At 44.9% G+C, this 21822-nt stretch overlaps 1 protein-coding gene across 1 annotated transcript in view; it reads left to right on the forward strand.

Annotated features, from left to right (window-relative positions):
- The window catches only part of LOC124798888 (irregular chiasm C-roughest protein), a 397241-nt gene that overhangs the window by 179013 nt on the left and 196406 nt on the right, over positions 1-21822 (forward strand). The window contains exon 5 of the mRNA XM_047262420.1: positions 15257-15440. Coding sequence (XP_047118376.1) covers positions 15257-15440 — 184 coding nt within the window. The remainder of the gene's footprint in view (positions 1-15256; positions 15441-21822) is intronic.

The raw sequence follows: 21822 nt of genomic DNA on the forward strand, positions 1-21822 counted from the left end.
TAAACTCTGTATAGGAGAAAAACAAATACGATATCCGTACTGTTATTAATCATTTACATTTAATCACTCGGCAGTGGAACAAACCGAAACTCTAATGGGAATGAATCTTGCACCACGAATTGAAGTGTGTGCAATTGTGAAACAATTCAGTTCGACCAAGATGTTTTAAAACACTACTCCATGACGTTCATGGAAACATTGGAAATGTATCTTAAATTATTTACGTCTACACAAAAGATTCACACCGTGGTTCAGAGGTTGCAGTCGTCAGAGAGATTATTATTGAAGCAACTTACGTTGTCATGTACAACCTCAAATTGAATGTGGACGAGAAAAAAATCCCTTGTATTCTTCATTGTTAAGAATTAAGGCCTTAACAGAGTACGTACAGTGCTGAAGCAATTATTTGTGCGATATACGCTTAATTTAAGATAAGACGTCTAAAGTCGCCGGTAAATTTACAGAACTCACTGTCATCATAAAAATTTTCGAGAAAAGCCTGAGACATGAGTATAAGACAAGCGGAACTCAGGATTAAATTCATTGTGCCTTGTTACTGGGGAAAAGATCAAGAGTGACTCACAAGCAAGTGCACTGAAAACATCACGGCAATCCCTCAGCAGGGCTTTGCCAACACACGCAGTGGCGACAGTGCATGAGCTGTAATTTTAAGCGATATTTCCCCTTGTAAATCCCGAATTTTGCCTCGACGGATTTCTACCGGCACTATAATTTCATCACCGTAGTACTTCCTTGTAGCTGACTCCGCGAAATATTTCTGGTCTCTTTGTGGGAGTAATTGAAAATAGCGACCCATGTCACTCTCCGGCAAGTCGTTACCATCACCAATAACCAACAATAAAACCTTTGTGTCAACGCACTCATAAGGAAGATTCAGTCATTGTCAAAACCGACCCATTGTCCAGGCGATGCAACATGTAACCGACGACAAGCCAACTATCGACATACGAGAGGAATGCTACACGACGACGACATTTGTACTTGCTACATACCAATGTCACCGTCGTAAATAACTATTAAATTTACTCCCATCCAACGGAAAACACGTTTTCCAGCACTCTGCTGCTACGAAATCAATGTTCCGCGCACGGTCCCGCTGCATGTTACACTCCTGGAAATTGAAATAAGAACACCGTGAATTCATTGTCCCAGGAAGGGGAAACTTTATTGACACATTCTTGGGGTCAGATACGTCACATGATCACACTGACAGAACCACAGGCACATAGACACAGGCAACAGAGCATGCACAATGTCGGCACTAGTACAGTGTATATCCACCTTTCGCAGCAATGCAGGCTGCTATTCTCCCATGGAGACGATCGTAGAGATGCTGGATGTAGTCCTGTGGAACGGCTTGCCATGCCATTTCCACCTGGCGCCTCAGTTGGACCAGCGTTCGTGCTGGACGTGCAGACAGCGTGAGACGACGCTTCATCCAGTCCCAAACATGCTCAATGGGGGACAGATCCGGAGATCTTGCTGGCCAGGGTAGTTGACTTACACCTTCTAGAGCACGTTGGGTGGCACGGGATACATGCGGACGTGCATTGTCCTGTTGGAACAGCAAGTCCCCTTGCCGGTCTAGGAATGGTAGAACGATGGGTTCGATGACGGTTTGGATGTACCGTGCACTATTCAGTGTCCCCTCGTCGATCACCAGTGGTGTACGGCCAGTGTAGGAGATCGCTCCCCACACCATGATGCCGTGTGTTGGCCCTGTGTGCCTCGGTCGTATGCAGTCCTGATTGTGGCGCTCACCTGCACGGCGCCAAACACGCATACGACCATCATTGGCACCAAGGCAGAAGCGACTCTCATCGCTGAAGACGACACGTCTCCATTCGTCCCTCCATTCACGCCTGTCGCGACACCACTGGAGGCGGGCTGCACGGTGTTGGGGCGTGAGCGGAAGACGGCCGAACGGTGTGCGGGACCGTAGCCCAGCTTCATGGAGACGGTTGCGAATGGTCCTCGCCGATACCCCAGGAGCAACAGTTGCTGGGAAGTGGCGGTGCGGTCCCCTACGGCACTGCGTAGGATCCTACGGTCTTGGCGTGCATCCGTGCGTCGCTGCGGTCCGGTCCCAGGTCGACGGGCACGTGCACCTTCCGCCGACCACTGGCGACAACATCGATGTACTGTGGAGACCTCACGCCCCACGTGTTGAGCAATTCGGCGGTACGTCCACCCGACCTCCCGCATGCCCACTATACGCCCTCGCTCAAAGTCCGTCAACTGCACATACGGTTCACGTCCACGCTGTCGCGGCATGCTACCAGTGTTAAAGACTGCGATGGAGCTCCGTATGCCACGGCAAACTGGCTGACACTGACGGCGGCGGTGCACAAATGCTGCGCTGCTAGCGCCATTCGACGGCCAACACCGCGGTTCCTGGTGTGTCCGCTGTGCCGTGCGTGTGATCATTGCTTGTACAGCCCTCTCGCAGTGTCCGGAGCAAGTATGGTGGGTCTGACACACCGGTGTCAATGTGTTCTTTTTTCCATTTCCAGGAGTGTATTTGCCACTGGCATCCCCCGAACTTTTATCAAATGTCAAATGTTCACTTGTACCATGTGAATTTCTTTGACGAAAATTTTGGTATTTTATGTCCTTACTTACTGTAAGGGATGAGTGTGGAGTGTGCCATAGTACCACGGGGTATATCTGGCACCTATCCTTCTAAGGAAATTGACAGCTAGACATTGTGCCTTTTCGTGACATACCCTAGCGTATAAAACTTAATGAGGAAAGGAACTTCCGCATGAGGAGCGACTGCCAAAACAAATGGCTGTGAGCACTATGGGACTTAACATCTGAAGTCATCAGTCCCATAGAACTTAGAACTACTTAAACCTAACTAACCTAAGGACATCACATACATCCATGCCCGAGGCAGGATTCGAACCTGCGACCGTAGCAGTCGCGCGGTTCCAGACTGAAGCACCTAGAACCTCTCGGCCACACCGACCGGCAGTGACTGCCAAGTAGCGTGGCTCGTTCAGACTCGGACCATAAACAGAAAGAAATTCTACAGAGTAAAGCAGAAGGGAACTGAAAGAATGAGATGAACAGCTAGACGAAAAACGAAAAGAGATGAAAATTTCATTCAATAACAAGAACTGCACAGAAAGAACAGCGACTCATGATTCTCCTTTGCACATTACAAACGGTGATATATTGTTCTAAATATTATATGGGGTCACAACGAAGGGAATGCAGGCTCTGCAGTGTTCCTATCTGGGCATAGGGTTCTTAGGGAGTACTTGTGATGGGGCGTTCCATTCCTCCCACCAGCGCGGCTAACAACTCCCGGACATTCGCTGGTGCACTTGGACGTGCTGCAGAAAGTCTGACCCCGCATCCCACAGTACTCGATGGCATTTAAGCCGGACCATTCCCCGATTATCCTCTCATAATGAGAACCTCTCCACTTGGAGGTCTTCAGTGTGGTCGCTCATAATCATCCATAAAAAGGAAGTGAACAATCTATGCACCCTGGAAAGACGCACATGAGGATTGAGTACGGTGTGGAATTAACGTTGATCGGGACTGTGTCGTATTCAAAGCTTTGGAAGTCATACCCCCATGGAACATAAACCATCGTCACGCTATAAATGCACACCATCAAAACGATAATGTTTGTCGGTGCTGGACGTATCCTCATGTGGGGAGAACTAGGAAAACGTAACGGATCCACGAACATTGTCGAAAATGATAGTTTTGGTGGTCCAGGTGTTATGGTACTGAGAGACATAATGTAGCATTTTCCAATGACACATTCGACCCTGAATTCCTTTGTATGGATGGCAATGCGCGACCACATCCAACAGTGGAGGTCGACGAGATCTTGAAACGAACACATGCGGGATGTTTTGGGGAGAAGTTTGCAGCATGTGAACACACTCTTGACTATCCGGCAGTTTTCAATCGCTCTCGTGAAGAATTGGAACGGTCTGTCACAAGAATTCCTTACCTAACTTGTGATGAGCATGGGAGCATGTTGCAGAACGTGCACTGCTGTCCGTGTTGATCACATACCCTATGAAGGCCCGTGCCCAACCTTTTCTAATGTCCAGTTGGCCATGAGGCATCGGTGTTATTTCAGTGTAATTATTGCCTTTAAATAAAAGTGTTATTTCTGGTCGTCCGCGTATTTCATTCAGTTACCTTCTGCACTATCCTGTAGCACTTCTTTTACGTACAGACCAAGTTTCATCGAAGTCTACTACCTCGGACTGACACATATGCGAATGTTACTTTCGACTTCAAATACTGCACACCGGCGTAAATACGACTTACTACTTAGGGCCTGCTGTTTATTGTATATTATGAACAAGTATTATAGTTCACTTCGTAAACAGTGACTTTAGAGAGATTGGAGTTGTAAATTCCACTGAATTCTAAGGAATTCTTTTGAACCTCGATTTTTCGCGCACTTCTCAAAAGAACTTCACTTTAACACCGGTTGAGAAGCGTTGGTCCAGTTCTCCATATTGCAAACTTACACACTCGTCTGTGAAACACATCAGCTAGAGACATTAATTAACAGTAGGAGCTAAACAATGAAATTGCCGGTATAGGGTTCCATAAAATCTGTAAAATTGTACTCATTCATTTCGCTGTATAGGTAAGTAACAGCTACGCTGATGGGAATTCTGTTTTGCTACATCCACATCTATATCTTTATTCTGCATATCCCTGTGGATAGGGTGGCATGGGGTACTTCCTATTGTACCATTTCTGTGTAGTTCACAAAAAGGAGGATAGTAACTTGCTACGGCTACAATACCATTGCGTCACAAATGGTCAGACAATTCTGTCACAAGCGTATTCCAGCGTGGAATCCTATGCGACGTGCTGGAAGACAATCGGTTAGGTGCTGGAACGTACCGACAGGGATGTGCAGCCACCATGACTCCACAGCCGCACTATGTTTCTCGGTTGAGGATCCATGGACGAACAGCTCGAGTCCGGTGGTCCCATAGTGTAAACACTGAGTTTAGATCTTGTGAGTCTGGAGGCAAGAGCAGTACAGTAAAATCATCTTGGTGCTCTTCGAACCACGCGCGTGTCACTGCGAACTGCGTTACAGGTTGCATTGTCTTGCTGTTAGATGACATCGTGCCGAGGAAAAACAAACATGTGCATGCTTATATTGATGCATTGTGCCTTTAAGAAAGGCCTAGGGGAATGCCACTAAAGCATTACCCAGACATAACGACCATCCCCCGTCCCCCTTTCGCGGAGCCGGCCGCGGTGGCCGTGCGTTCTAGGCGCTCCAGTCCGGAGCCGCGCTGCTGCTACGGTCGCAGGTTCGAATCCTGCCTCGGGCATGGGTGTGTGTGATGTCCTTAGGTTAGTTAGGTTTAAGTAGTTCTACGTTCTGGGGGACTAATGACCACAGCAGTTGAGTCCCATAGTGCTCAGAGCCATTTGAACCATTTGAATCCTTTCTCAGACCTGGACCCATCTCACTATTGTTGCAGGATGTTTGCTTTCAGACGTTTCACACCCACTGGAACCCAAAACCTGATTCATTTGAAAAGGCCACCTGCCACAGCTCACTGGATGTACTGGCGTGTAAATTGCAGCCTTCTCCGGTGATTAACGCCAGTCGGCATGGGTGCATGAGTCAGGCGTCTGCGGCGGATGCCCATATGTAGCTGCGTTCGCTGAACATTCGTCAAGGAGAGACTGCTAATAGCCCCTTGGTTCGGTCTGGGCTGTTCACACCTACCATCTATGGCCCGTAGTGCACCTCATTGCCTCGTCGGCGGATTTGGATGGTGCCATTTTGCCACGCACAGTATACTTTAACAACGGCGGCCGGCGGCAAGCGAATAATTTACAGACTTATCCGTTTCGAAAATGCTTTTATCCCTGGTCCGAAGCCAATGATACTGCCGATTTGGACGCCAGATAAATCGTTCCGTTTCCACATTACGACAACGACTGCACTGTCCATCGCTGCCGACACGCTTTTCATACCCTGCACTACTAATGGTGCCAGCTGACGTCTATGAGTGGTTCAAATGCTTCTGAGCACTATGGGACTAAACTTCTAAGGTCATCAGTCCCCTAGAACTAGTTAAACCTAACTAAGGACATCACACACATCCATGCCCGAGGCAGGATTCGAACCTGCGACCGTAGCGGTCGCGCGGTTCCAGACTGTAGCGCCTAGAACAGCTCGGCAACCCCGACAGGCTCTGTGAGTGGTCATTGAACGTTGATGTCGAACACAGGTGGTGGTCACATGTATGTGATTGTACCATGTATTTGAGTGTAACAAGCTTAATAGCAGTGACATCAGGTGCAGACTTCTGCAGATTTGTATGGTAATGAGAAAATGTGTAAATCATCAAGGTCGACTGCTTTTAAAAAGCTAACGCTCTTCATCGTAGATTAATAGAAAATACGACTAACAGGGGATATTGAACGTATATAAATAATCTTCACTGCAAGAGAGCGTCTCGGATGTGTTGAAAAACTGGATAGGGTTCTGGACAACTACCTAGCTGGTGTTTATTTACAATTTTCCAGGAATCGCTGTTTAGCCTCTATGAATGTACCGCAGTCTCCTACGTGTATGCGCTTGTAGGGATCACGAGGACAAGATTAGACCAACTCACACATACACACACACACACACACACACACACACACACACACACACACACAAACCCTTTCTGTAAACTATCTCAGCGTCCGAGATGTTTGTAGTGTCCGTACTTGTTGCTTTTCCTACCGTAAAAGGGTTCCAGGGTTTTTTATCTTGAAATTTGTCGTTGACGTGGCTTTTGGGGTTCGGAGATCTGTTATTAAGCTCATAGAACCAACAGGAAATCTTCCCCCGCTCCAGTGGCTGCGTCCCTGTGTCATGCACTTCGCTGTGTTTTGCAGAGTATGCGGAGAAGATGAATTGTTTCTCCTCATATACTATTGGATTATTGCTCATCCACGGTGTAACACGTTATGCCAGTTTTTACCTGACATTAAATTATACTACATAACACGTTTATATGTTCGTGTACTTTATAGCTCTTGTCAACATTCATAGATAGCTCTGCCAATAGTATCTGCGAGCTTGAGCAGAAGGGGCTCCAATTCAGATATTCATTTGAATGATTTTCCGTGTGTAAAAGCAAAGAAATACTGTGTCAGACTCATATTACAAATGAAAAGAAAGGACAGGTAGAAACCCAGTAGCGGCAATTTCGATATCTCTCACTAATAATGTTAGGACTCCTCTGACCAGTCCTTCCGCATCCAGAGATGACCAAAGTTTAATTTAGTATTATCAACAGAAACTTGCTGCTACATAATGAGAAAAGTTCTTCTGTGGTCAGTATTTAGACTACTACCTCTCAGGTGAGAGCCAACACTCAACAGGACTTTAGTAATCTCAACTAGGTAGATGGATAATTTTTAGCCTAGCAATACCAACGGTTATTCAGTAACGTGCATTACACACGGGGATACTTTATCACCACCGCATAAAACTTTAAGAAATAATAATGTTGGCTGCTTTTAATGAATTGTTCTACCGAACTCTGCAACTTTTGTAAATTCTTTTCAGTCAAACATAGTATAAGAATTTAAGTGATAGTAAAAGCAGTAGTAGTAGTACTAGTAGATGTGTCATTACACAATAAATGCGTCCATTACATAAATATCTCTCCACAATGTGTATGTTTAACAAAGGTCTACAACAATTAAATAACTTGGTAACTAATTTTTGTAGTGGTAATATGCTGACATTATATGTTGTTGAAAATAGTGTGAAATTGCTGAGGTAGTGATCTGATATTTTCAGGATCTTGAACCTACAAACACATCATTAAATCTTTAATATAGTACGTTTTTAATAACAGTCATAAACGTTAGGGAGTTTTACGATTGTGACCATTGCATCACAGCTGATCAAAGTTTCAAATGCCTCACAATGCAGAGTCACAGATATTTTATTACGCAGCAACCACGTGAGTGGTGCAATTGTATCTGATTCGATACAAACTTACGAGTCATTAGGGACTTTCCATTCTCCGACCTGATGTACTGTTGCCTTTCAATAATTTTGTATGTATAATCTGCAGAACTGTTTAAACGCTATGCCAGTTCTCGATGAGGTGAGGTACACGTTTGTTACATCGAAACGCGAACAATGCAGATTATTCTGTCATATTATGAGGGCTCCAGTGCATAGCGACATACATATCCCGTAACGAGAATGCTACTACCGAGAAGAATATTAATGAATATGTTCAGTTCGTAGAACGTGAGCGAGGACCATGGGCGTTTCCACAGTAGTACAGTTTAAACAGCTCAGAGACATTCGTTGTAGAAAAGCACCACAAATATTATACCAGGTAAACTATTTGCATATGTCAGTATTGCGGATACTGCACTGGTCTGCTAAACTTAAAGACGAAACTAATTTTCGCATGTTGTGTCACTGCCAAATAACACAGATCGATGAAGCTTAGACTGTACGTAGAAAGAACTGCTACAGTGTAATACAGAAGGTAACTGAAAGAACGACAAAATGCTACGAACAGAAATGACAACTTTATTCATACACAATAATTAGACTGAAGTCACCACAATTCATAACTGCCCCCTGGACATTACGGAGAGTGGGACATGGTTCTTAATAGGGCGTGTGATCGACACTGACTGCAGTGCATGCTCTGTAACGTGCTCTCATTCTGGCCACAGGGTTGTTAAAGGCTTCTTCTGGTAGGGGGTTCCATTCCTCCACCAGTGCGGATGACGACTGCTGCATGGTCGTTGGTGCATGCGGACGTGCTGCCACAAGTCTCCCCAAGGCATCTCACACATGCTCGGTACGATATGAGTTGGGGAAACGGCAGGCTAGTCCATTCACCGAATATCCCATCATTCCAAGAGATATTCACCGTATGCTGTTCTACATCTACATCTTTACTCCGCAAGCCACCTGATAGTGTGTGGCGGAGGGTACCTTGAGTACCTCTGTCGGTTCTCCCTTCTATTCCAGTCTCGTATTGTTCGTGGAAAGAAAGAGTGTCGGTATGCCTGTGTGTGGGCTCCAATCTCTCTGATTTTATCCTCATAGTCTCATCGCGAGATATACGTAGGATGGATCGATATACTGCTTGACTTCTCGGTGAAGGTATCTTCTCGAAACTTCAACAAAAACCCGTACCGAGCTACTGAGCGTCTCTCTTGCAGAGTCTTCCAATGGAGTCTATCATCTCCGTAACGCTTTCGAGATTACTAAATAATCCTGTAACGAAGCGTGCTGCTTTCTGTAGGATTTTCTCTATCTCTTCTATCAACCCTATCTGGTACGGATCCCATACCAGTGAGCAGTATTCAAGCAGTGGGCGAACCAGTAGTACTGTAACCTACTTCCTTTGTTTTCGGACTGCATTTCCTTAGAATTCTTCCGATGAATCTCAGTCTGGCATCTGCTTTACCGACGATTAATTTTATATGGTCATTCCATTTTAGATCACTCCTGATGCCTACTCCCAGATAATTTATGGAATTAACTGCTTCCAGTTGCTATATTGTAGCTAAATGATAAAGGATCTTTCTTTCTTTGTATTCGCAGCACATTCCACTTGTCCAAATTGAGACTCAATTGCCATTCCCTGCACGATGCGTCAATTCGTAGCAGATCCTCCTGCATTTCAGTACAATTTTCCATTGTTACAACCTCTCGATGTACTACAGCATCATCCGCAAAAAGCCTCAGTGTACTTCTGATATTATTCACACGGTCATTTACATATTGTGAATAGCAACGGTCTTACGACACTCCCCTGCGGCACACCTAAAATCACTCTTACTTCGGAAGACTTCTCTCCATTGAGAATGATATGCTGCGTTCTGTTATCTAGGAACTTCAATCCAATCAGACAATTGGTCTGATAGTCCTTATGGTCTTATTTTGTTCATTAAACGACAGTGAGGAACTGTATCAAACCCCTTGCGGAAGTCAAGAAACACGGCATCTACCTGTTTTGTGTGGTCGGGTTTTTTCATCTACAAAAATGAAGACATGGCCGAATGCGACCGCTGAAAAGACTCACATGTGGAAGGAGTACTCTGATCGATGACGTGCCAGCGAGACGTCAAAGCAGTACTGATGTGTATGGTTATTCCGCCACATTTGTAGAAGATGCCTTCCACTTCTTAGGATCCAAAAGCTTTTGTAATATGTACTCACCATGTTGATTATTGAAATTTTCTCAGTCGCGTAGTTGTAATTACATTCAGAACACTGGGGTCTTTAACGGCTGTATTTATCAACAATTGGATGTGTTCTGTTTGCTTCACCACTGGGTAAAAATATATGTTATTCAGTAGAAGAAGAAAAACAGGAGCAGCAAGCAGTGACACGAAGATGAATAAGCTGTCACGCCTAATCCCTGAAGATGAAGATGATGTAGATATTGAAACGTGGCCATTAGGAATGTTCCGTGGAATAACCACTAACTCGAATGAATTTAGGCCACAGTGGCATTCACTTCACGTACTTTGACGCATATCGCGAAAGCTAGTTACAGTATTTCATAAACTAATGCACATAGCCTGCGATTTATATTCCCTAAGTAACAGCGTATCTGCATATTAGGGGATAGGTAATACGAACAAATAACTCTCGCCCCAAAAGTTATGATAGCTGTTAAGGTCTGAATATCGTGAGGGACTGTGACACTCTGCTGCTATCCCACGGAGTCGATCGAGATGTTTCGCGGGAGCGCTTCGTATGGAATGTGGTGTACTGGTGCACTACAGTCCTCATAATCGTCGTATTTACTTAATCTCCGCCTCGACTATTCGTAATGTACATATTTTACACTTTTCGTTCGGTTATTATACGTTTTCGCAGAATGATTTTTTCTAGAGATTCGGAGTATTTTTAAGGCTCCGTTTCACTAGGGAATGTCAGGCAGTCGGGCTACCAACTTAAGACCTTAACAGAAATTATGGCATCAGAACTGAGCTAAATATGTAAAACATAACTGACACAATAGAACAATAGCAGACAAGATGAAAAAGCCCCATAAAAGTTATGACAGAAACAAGAATCAATTGAACAGTAAAATAGTATAAACCAAGACGCGAAAGATCTTTAGGAAGACCAAAGAAGAGATAGCCTGACAAATTTTGAAGGACACAGAATCGACCTATTGGCACCACCCAAGCTAGTCCTTGAGTCTGAATTTCATCGCACTTATCTTAAAAATATCATCTCCCACAATTCTCATTTGTGATTTAATCCTTTGTTCGGCACACACACAAATATTGTGAAGAAAATGTTGTAACTTAAAATAGATATACACGATCATGTGAACAATTTCAGATACTGTGTTCCAAAATTCATTATATTACCTGTAACAATCATTGCCCACAAAAGGGGCATCGGTGCTGTAATAAATGTACTGCATTGTTGTTCCTATAACCGAGAAAACGGCTGCATTTTGCACTATTGCATCTGAAATGTCTTAAAACAATTCAATTTTGGTATAAAGCACAGAAAAATTCCACTTTTCCGCATTTCATAGTCGACTATCCCTGAGGACAAAGTTTCATTTTCCCTTTCGGCCCATACTCCAGCCAGGGACTAAAAATGTCATATTGTTTATTCTTCACTGCCAAAAGAGCTCCTGTTTACCTCTTCTTGCCTGGTCTTGTTTTACCTGAAAAGATAAGTCTATCTACAATGTCCAGAGTAAGAGTTTGCTAACATATTTGTATAACTCAACTTCAAAACCTCCTTTTTTCACTTTACAAGCAGTTTTCATTGCTCAATAAATAACAGTGCAACAAAATGGAAAGAAACTGCTAACCGATAACAGATGATCATGTAACCTTGTGTAATGTCTGTCAAAGATGCGCACTATTCAGAAACTTTTCACCAGAGACAATACAATATTGCTATGTGTAAGAGATTCAACGTCGCTTGCAAGCACATTTACCCACTCATGGATGAAACTTGAAATATGTTGCAGAAAAACAAAAAAAGATGTTGCACAAAAACATTGCCTTATAAAGAGTTAATGTACGAAATTTATTCATTCCGAGGCACGTTAGCGTGTTGCGTTGGGTGCCTAGAGTCTACTGTGTTGCACCCATGCGTTGCCCCTCAGAGCATCAACGCTCCTGCTTCTGCTTTGAGTAATTGTACATCTGAAACTTCCTGGCAGATAAAAACTGTGTACCGGACTGAGACTCGAACTCGGGACTTTTGCTTTTCGCGGGCAAGTGCTCTACCGTCTGAGCTACCCAAGCACGACTCACGACCCGTCCTCATAGCTTCAGTTCTGCCAGTACCTTGTCTCCTACCTTCCAAACTTGCCCGCGAAAGGAAAGGTCCGAGTTCGATTCTCGGTGCGCCACACAGTTTTAATCTGCCAGGGAGTTTCATACCAGCGCACACTCCGCTGAACAGTGAAAATCTCGTTCTGAATTGTGCGTTTGTCTGTAAATGTTTGACTTGAAGTTTTTTAGCATTCATTTTACTACGTTCCATTGACGTGGGTAAGTGCACTGAACATTAGTTAGCAGTGGTGATTACCCAGGTTGCACGGTTAATGGATGCTCTAGCATTTCTAGTTGCGCCTACAGGCAGTGCGCTTGCTCAGCGAGAGTGAATCAACAAGAGCTCTGCATAATTCCTTTATTTCGAACTTCATGCCAGAGAAAATAAACACCGGTATATATATTGATCTGCAATATATCCAAATCAACGAAAGCATCTTCATTTGTGGAATGACAAAATCATCTACTTCCCATGTGGGTTTTTTCACAGCACTCCTGAGCCCCGGCAGTTCGTAGTGAAAGGTCTTCTTACTCGAATTCAGGATTGAATCAGTCGTGATACACCATCGACGAGACCATCAGGTGAGATCCATCTTGTCACACCATTCAACGGCGATTTTGTGTACGTTGGGCACAGTACGTGGTCGTTTTCTATATCCAAAAACAGTCAATCTAATGGATCCCACACATTGTGGTTTCGTTTCGTGTGTGAAGTACAGGCAGGTCACTCATTTCTGGTGATCCTACCAAGCTGAAGGAACGTGCTCACGAGAACAGCACGACGAGAAAGCGAGTTATCATCCATTAAGGTGAATATTTTATCTTGATGATGCCGGCCGGAGTGGCCGTGTGGTTCTAGGCGCTACAGTCTGGAACCGAGCGACCGCTACGGTCGCAGGTTCGAATCCTGCCTCGGGCATGGATGCGTGTGATGTCCTTAGATTAGTTAGGTTTAATTAGTTCTAAGTTCTAGGCGACTGATGACCTCAGAAGTTAAGTCGCATAGTGCTCAGAGCCATTTTTTTTTTATCTTGATGGATAATAACTCTGCTCATAGTCACCCAGATGTTGGCGACATGGTCAAACTACGCTTGTGGAATCTCGTCCCTGTACCGTAGAGCTTTGGTATTACCCTCAACAGTCACAAGAGGTGTACGGTAGTTCCGTGTAATGCCATGCCAGAACCCCTCTCCACCACAACCTTGCAGCATGTGTGGGACACTGTCTTGGAGGCATTACCTATTACCGGGTGGTCTCTACGCACGTCGTCAGCGATAATCGGGGTACACCCGGTTGTTGAGTGGTCAGCGCAACAGAATATCAATCCTAAGGGCCTGGTTCGGTTCCCGGCTGACTCGGAGATTTTCTCCGCTCAGGGACTGGGTGTTATGTTGTCCGAATCATCATCATTTCATCCCCATCGATACGGCCATAATGGCATCGTCAAAACATATGAATATAATCATCCATTATGGCCGTATCACTGTAGGACATGGTGTAAAAAAATCTGAAGACGGTCATTACAGACTGAAACCGGTCATCGTCTAAAGAATTCATTTGTGATCAGAGACTGGAATAAAAAAAGCATTTACAGTTTGTACACGTGGTTATGTCGTAGTTGGTGAGAATATTAGTGATGATTAAAGTCTCTGTTACGTTTATCTGTAGAGTTTATTGAACATATTATTATCGGGATGGATATACCGATATTAATAAGCACAGGGCGGTGCTGGCTATGAGGATCGTCAGGACCCTTCTAGAGGCTGTCAGTGGTTTATCGTTTGTATCCCTCGAAACAAAGCACAGATCCGGGTTATAGTCGCAGTTCCATGCGACTGATCTGAATGTCCCTCGGTCCTTGGCATCAAAGACCAGATATGTATTTTGTTCCTCGGACCAATCGACCAGCATGTCTCCATTGCTATCATTCGTACTATATTTCCACATTTCGTGGTGACTATTATAGTCCCCAACGTATACGCTTGGGTGTGGGTGGATCTTTATCACTTCAGCTGCCCCAGTGTGGCTCAACAGCAAACACACACACATGGTAGATAGCCAACTTAATGCAACAATATGTATTATATCAGGCACAATCAGGCCAATTCCTACAGTGTGGCGGCCCGTTCACAGTAACATAGCCCCTCCTAACCTGCGCCGTGAACACGCTCTGGATAGAGAATTTTAAAAAATCATGACCTTCCCTCAATTAGAAATCCATGAAGATACTCACGACATCCAAGGAAACCGACTCCGGTGTAGGCATCCTCCACTAAAGACCGCACAGGCTCTGCACCAAACCAACTTTAAAATAAATGACCGATGGAAAGAGGAATGGGAGAGCAGAACAGCAGTAAACTGCCACAGTATGCCATGCATCTTTAGTAAACCAAAAGGATTTGATTGCCCTCGCAAAGTTTGGTCAACTCTTAATCGCATCAGACCCAACTGTGGGAGATGCGCCGACTCATTACACAGATGGGTTAAACTTCCTTCGGCCGCTTGCGACTGTGGCTCTGAGAGACAGACGGTCAAACACATCGTGCAGGAATGCCCACTAAGGGCATACGAGGGTGACCCACAGGATTTCCTAATGGCGACCCAAGAGGCAATCGACTATTTATTATCTAAGCTGGACGTCTGCTTGTGATTGCTCTTCTGTGAGTGTAAATTTACAATTGGCGGTGTCCTTATATACAAACTGTTATTTATTGCTCTGTTTATACATACGTGATTTTTTTAAAAATCGTGTTGTTTCTGTAATTTTTACTGTGATGTTATGAGTCATATGCTAAATAAAATAAATAAATAAATTTAACATATTGGAGAAACGCTAAAAACTTATGCACCTGCACCGCCCTTTCAGTGTGAAGGACTCATGATGACTGAGTACGTGTGTTGTGTGTGTGTGCCGCAGCCGGTGGGCATCTACGAGAAAAAGTACGAGTGGGCGGGCGCGCGCGACCAGGGCGACTGCAGCCTGCTGGTGCGCGCCGCGACGCTCGAGTTCGACGACGGCGAGTGGGAGTGCCAGGTGACGCCGTCCGACTACACGACGCAGGACGCGCTCACCTCCACGCCGGTGCGGCTCGTCGTGCGCGGTGGGTACACAGCAGCGGCACTTCGCACTCCCTTCTAAGTCTTGGGTTACAAAGCAGGAACCGAGTCACCCAACCCATAATGCTTTCGAATTATCTGGTTAATTACACTGCATATTAGCATTTTTGTCACAAAGAAGGTCAACGGTGGTCATTAGGTAAATCGTCGTTGCTGAATTCGGAACTGAAATGCGTATTTTCCTATCGGCATCAGTTTTCGTAATAGGGTGCCCTCTAGGTACACTGCACAAGAGAGTTAACGTATCACTTTTTTCGAACCTCTGCATTTGGCTTCCTATGGCGACGCGTATCTGTGAAATTTGGCTCGAAGACGCTTGCAAATTTACTCTCTTCGGTGCAAAAGTGTGGCGCCCTACCACGTCGCCTTGGGTTTCGGCGACGCCTCCATGTTGGAGTTTAGACACGACCAAGGTTGAAATCACGCAGAAAACATTCCAGACACACCGCCACGCAGAATCGACACGATAAGCTTTCAGGAGGCTGCATAAACGGCGTCAGTGTATCCAAGCCTCTCCCAGGGACACAATTCACTGACGAAAAAAGACATTCGCAGTGCACTATGTAGTGTCACCGCCAGACACCACACTTGCTAGGTGGTAGCCTTTAAATCGGCCGCGGTCCGTTAGTATACGTCGGACCCGCGTGTCGCCACTATCAGTGATTGCAGACCGTGCGCCGCCACACGGCAGGTCTGGTCTAGAGAGACTCCCTAGCACTCGCCCCAGTTGTACAGCCGACTTTGCTAGCGATGGTTCACTCTCTACATACGTTCTCATTTACAGAGACGACAGTTTAGCATAGCCTTCAGCTACGTCATTTGCTACGACCGAGCAAGGCGCCATATTCAGTTACTATAATTACTTAAAGAATTTGTTCTGAGCAGATAATATTGTGAATCATGTACCGTCAAGAGCGACGTTCATCATTAATGGATTAAAGTTAAGTATCAAACTAATTAAGTCCGCTTTCTGAATTCTCATTCCTTGTCATGTTCCAGACCTCACGTCAGTATAGTTCTTTCCTCCTCACGCTAGCCTGCTTGAGCTAAAACGCGTGCATTTCGGCCTCCACTCGTAACACGGTGTTGGCTCTTCTGCTAACACAAAACAATCAGCATCAGGAAGACGTTCTAGAGAAGTTCTCAGACTGCCGACAGCCTCGTACGTTTGAACCGTTTTGGGACTGCATCCCCATTCAACGTGGTCGCACCTCTTTGGAGTGCAGCTCGACCTCAATTTTTGCCATCGTGTGTAGGCTGAAGCCAATAAGGACCTTTGAAAGTCATTCGACCAAATTTTGAGTCGGAGTAGGAAGGGGTGCATACGCTTTTTCAGCTCTCCTGTTTTGCCCTGTCCTGTGGCGTGATCATACAGGAATGCAACGTTAACATGGCATAAAAAATCGGCAAAGAATTCCTCTGTATATATAAGAAACTTCGGTCTCGCAGCTGCTCTAGCGCCTATAATCCAATGTAACGGGTGCCGAAGGAGTTGCGAAAATCTAAGGCGCTGGAGAAGTCCGAGGTTGAATTAGTGCCGATGTTTTTGACAGGTTCATCAGTAACGTACCCAACAAAGGTGCGGGTGGCATGAAAGGTGTTGCTCAACTGGCGGGGAGGGGACGGGTGTCACAGAGGGATGGTTCAAATGGTCTGAGCACTATGGGACTTAACTTCTGAGGTCATCAGTCCCCTAGAACTTAGAACTACTTAATCTGAAGGACAATCACACACATACATGACCGAGGCAGGATTCGAACCTGCGACCGTATCGGTCGCGCGGTTACACGCTGTAGCGCCTAGAACCACGCGGCCCTCCGGCCGGCACACAGAGCGATCCTTTGCCGTTTTATTCATATCACGTTAGCGTTACACTCCGGCATGATGATGCCATAGGAGATGGCAAAACAGGAGGGCTCGAAAAGCATAAGTGTAAGTATCGCCTGCTGCTTCGAATCACGTTCAAATTTCGTCTAACGGTTTTGAACGACCCCTAGTGGTTCCAGCCCGTACATGACAGCAAAAATTGCAATCGTGCTGCACTACAAAGTGGTGGGACCACTTTCACTGGGAATTTTGCCAGGCTATTAGCAGTGTCAGAAGTTGTCTAGTATGTCTTTCTGTTGCTCTTCGTACTGTCAAGTGTCGTTTTCGGCGGTTAAATGTGGTTTTTATTGACGCCCTTTATGCAGCCCCCTGAGGCCTTTTTGTGTCGATTCTGAGTCGAGGCGCATCTGGAGTATTTTCTGCATTATATCAACGTTGCGCGTCGCTGCTCTGACCTGAATCGTAGCGATAAAATAAGGGGTGAAATGTGGGTTAGAGTGACTTTGCCTACCATTTTATGGTGTTACATGTCCACTATGGCGCTCTCCAGAATTAGTGTGAAATTAGGTGCCAAAGTCACATCATTAACCCACCATAGAGCTTGCATGAACTTCTGAGCTGTGGCCTTTTCTTCGCAAGCGAGGACACCTTGCTGTTTGAAGCGTCGCTGAACCCGAGTGCGACATCTCAGGATGCTACGCTTATGCACCATTAGAGCGGAAGTTGCACTCACCGTTAAGCCAGATTTCACAGTAATGCGTCGCAATGGGAGAAAATTATGGTGTTTCGAAGAAGTGATCTTCTTTGTTGTTGAGTGCATAAAACAACTTGAAAAAGCTGAATATTGGTTACGTTGGTATAGCTTAATTAATTTGCTTTTGTTTGTTTCTGGCAGATGTAACGCTAAATAATCGAAATACGCACAAGGAATTCGTTATCTTACCCTCTGTTCCGGCATTCACAGCCAGGATACGTAGGTGGCTGATGGGACATCTTCACATTGCATTTCTTCACGTTGTTTGTTGAATCAGTTTCAGTAGTGGGAGATCTCTAAGCGTCTGAAGATCTGTGTTTTGTGCAAATTCATATGAAGGTATTCTTCGCATCTCTATAAATAACAGAGTATTTCGTGTTATATCTGTGGTGAGCTCTTGTAAAAAATTGTTACGAGCTTTATTTTGGGTGCAGGGTTGGCGAGCACCACATCTCAAATTTTTCGATTCTGTTCTGTTCCGGTTTTCCCACATTATATTTCATCACCATACAATAGTGAGCTCCAGACGAACGTTCTCAGCAATTTAATCCTCAAATGAAGGCCTATGTTTCATATTATTCGACTTCTCTCGGCAAGGAATCCACTTTTCGCCAATGGTAGCCTGTTTTTTTTGTCCTCCTTGCACCGTCCATCAAATGTAATTTTACTGTGTAGGTAGTAGAGTTCCTTGAATTCCTCTATTTCGTGACCCTTAATTCTGATGTTAAGTTTGTCTCTTTCTCATTTCTGCTACATCTCATTTCTTTCATTTTTCTTCGATTTATCCTCGATCCAAAATCTATTCATTCCATTCAACATGTCCTGTAATATCTCCTCGATTCTCTCTGACAATTAATAAGTTATATGACGAATAATAATATTAGGTTGGTGCATAAGTTCGTAGCCGTTTTGATCTGCAACTTGCTATTCCAGTCGCTATGGGTTTATTTATCGATTTTCATTTTGTATTTGTAGTTAAATGTTGCTATTTGAGTATACTCATTGTCCTTTTCTCATTTAGACGTAGTGAGTAGTAAGTGGAGTTGTGGACGCTATAAATAGAGTACCAAGCGGAGAAATCCGAACATTTCCGACGTATTCTTCTGCCTGAGTTCAGAAGAGGGGTGACAGCAGCGGAGGCAGCCAGAAACATTTGCACCGTATACAGGGATAATGCCAATGAACAGAGCACGGCAACGTAATTGTTTCCCGGTTTTAAGCTGGATCGTTTTAGCAGTAGCGACTATCCACGTTCAGGAAGACATGCACCAACGTTTGATGAACGTAGTTTAAATACATTAATCCACAATGACCCAAGCCAGTATACTGGAGAACTGGCAAATGTGATGAACTGTGATCATTGCACCATCGTGCAACATTTGCATGCCTGGGGGGAAGATTCAAAAATTAGATATATGGATACCACATGCACTAAGGAAAAGTAACAAAAAGTACAGAGTGGCCATACGTGCATCCCTGCATCCTCGTCATCAGTTGGTACGTGAACAACACCGACCATTCTTATCCTGAATCGTTACTGGTAACGATAAATGGTATCTTTATGCTAACTTAATGAAAATAATGGGATTTCGGAGCCCATATGAAACAGCAACTCGCAGTAAGAAAACCTACGCTCATCCACAAAGGATTATGTTATTCGTTTAGTGGAACAGCGACGGTATGATGTATTACGAATGGCTTCCCCGAGATGAACCATCACTGCAGATACATTACTGGCCATTACAATTGCCACACCAAGAAAAAATGCAGATGATAAACGGGTATTCATTGGACAAATATATTACATTAGAACTGACATGTGATTACATTTTTACGCAATTTGGGTGGATAGATCCTGAGAAATCAGTACCCAGAACAACTACCTCTGGCCGTAATGACTGCCTCGATACGCCTGGGCATTGAGTCAAACAGAGCTTGGATGGCGTGTACAGGTACAGCTGCCCATGCAGCTTCAACACGATACCACACTTTATCAAGAGTAGTGACTGGCGTATTGTGACGAGCCAGTTGCTCCGCCACCATTGACAAGACGTTTTCAGTTGGTGAGAGATCTGGAGAATGTGCTGGTCAGGGCAGCAGTCGAACATTTTCTGTATCCAGAAAGGCCCGTACAGGATCTGCTACATGCGGTCTCGCATTATCCTGCTGAAATGTAGAGTTTCGCAGGGATCGAATGAAGGATAGAGGCACAGGTTATAACACTTCTGAAATGTATGGTCCACTGTTCAAAGTGCTGTCAATGAAATCAAGAAGTGACCGAGTCGTGTAACCAATGGCACCACATACCATAAAGCCGGGTGAAACGCCAGTACGGTGATGACGAATACACGCTTCCAATGGGCGTTCACCGCAATGTCGCCAAACACGGATGCGACCATCAAGACGCTGTAAACAGAACATGGATTCATCCGAAAGAAATGACGTTTTGCCATTCGTGCACCCAGATTCGTCGTTGAGTACACCATCGCAGGTGGTCTTGCCTGTGATGCAGAGTCAAGGGTAACTGCAGCCATGGTCTCCGAGCTGACAGTCCATGTTGTTGCAAACGTCGTCGAACTGTTCGTGCAGATGGTTGTTGTCTTTCGAACGTCCCCATCTGTAGACTCAGGGATCGAGACGTGGCTGCACGATCCGTTACAGCCATGCGGATAAGATGGCTGTCATCTCGACTGCTAGTGATACGAGGCCGTTGGGATCCAGCACGGCGTTCCGTATTACCCTCCTGAACCCACTGACTCCGTATTCTGCTAACAGTCATTGGATCTCGACCAACAGGAGCAGCAATTTCGCGACCGATAAACCGCAATCGCGATAGGCTCCAATCCGACCTTTAGCAAAGTCTGTAACGTGATGGTACGCACTTCTCCTCCTTACACGAGGCATCAAAACAACATTTCACGAGGCAACGCCGGTCAACTGCTGTTTGTGTATGAGAAATCGGTTGGAAACTTTCCTCATGTCAGCACGTTGTAGGTGTAGTCACCGTCGCCAACATTGTGTGAATGCTTTGAAAAGCTTATCATTTGCATATCACAGCATTTTCTTCCTGTCGGTTAAATTTCGCTTCTGTAGCGCATCATCTTCGTGGTGTAGCAATTTTAGTGGCCAGTAGTGTAATAGTGATTTGCAAACCATTTACAGAAATTAAAAACAGAAATTAATAGTGCAAAAGCAACTACACCATGAAAAGGAAAGAAAAGCAGCCGAAGCTTTTGTACAGATTTCTGACTCAAGCCTACTGGTTATGTATCCTGGAAAAACCTTCAGATCTGCTGACGTACCAGCAAAGCCTATTCTTAAAGCTACCAACAGAGATTACATCTGTTATTTCAGTGCCTATTTTATTCAGAAGAACGATGCAACGTTCTTTCGGACATGCATGCATACCTGAAGAAATTGTCGGTGTGGTGACTGCAGACGTTGTGAAATACATGGAATGTATTCTCAGTCGCGAAACGAATAACAATCAGTTATATAAGGGAATGGCGACAACGAAAATCTTTGCCGGATCGGGACTCCAATACTACGCGAACGGTCGCCTTAACCGCTTTGGCTATCCGTGCACGACCCTTGACCAGAACCCATCTTTCATTGTCGTCATTTCCTTATACAGATAATGGTTGTTCGTATTCGTAGCTGCCAATACAGTTCAAGTATTTCATAACAGCTGAGGAACATTGGATTGTTCTTAATAACACAGGCACTGTCATACATTATTTGTCCCTCTATACGAGGCAGCAACGTCCAGTTAAAAATGTCTTGCA

The sequence above is a fragment of the Schistocerca piceifrons genome, chromosome 5 (assembly GCF_021461385.2).
Source record: "Schistocerca piceifrons isolate TAMUIC-IGC-003096 chromosome 5, iqSchPice1.1, whole genome shotgun sequence".
NCBI classification, from domain to species: domain Eukaryota; kingdom Metazoa; phylum Arthropoda; class Insecta; order Orthoptera; family Acrididae; genus Schistocerca; species Schistocerca piceifrons.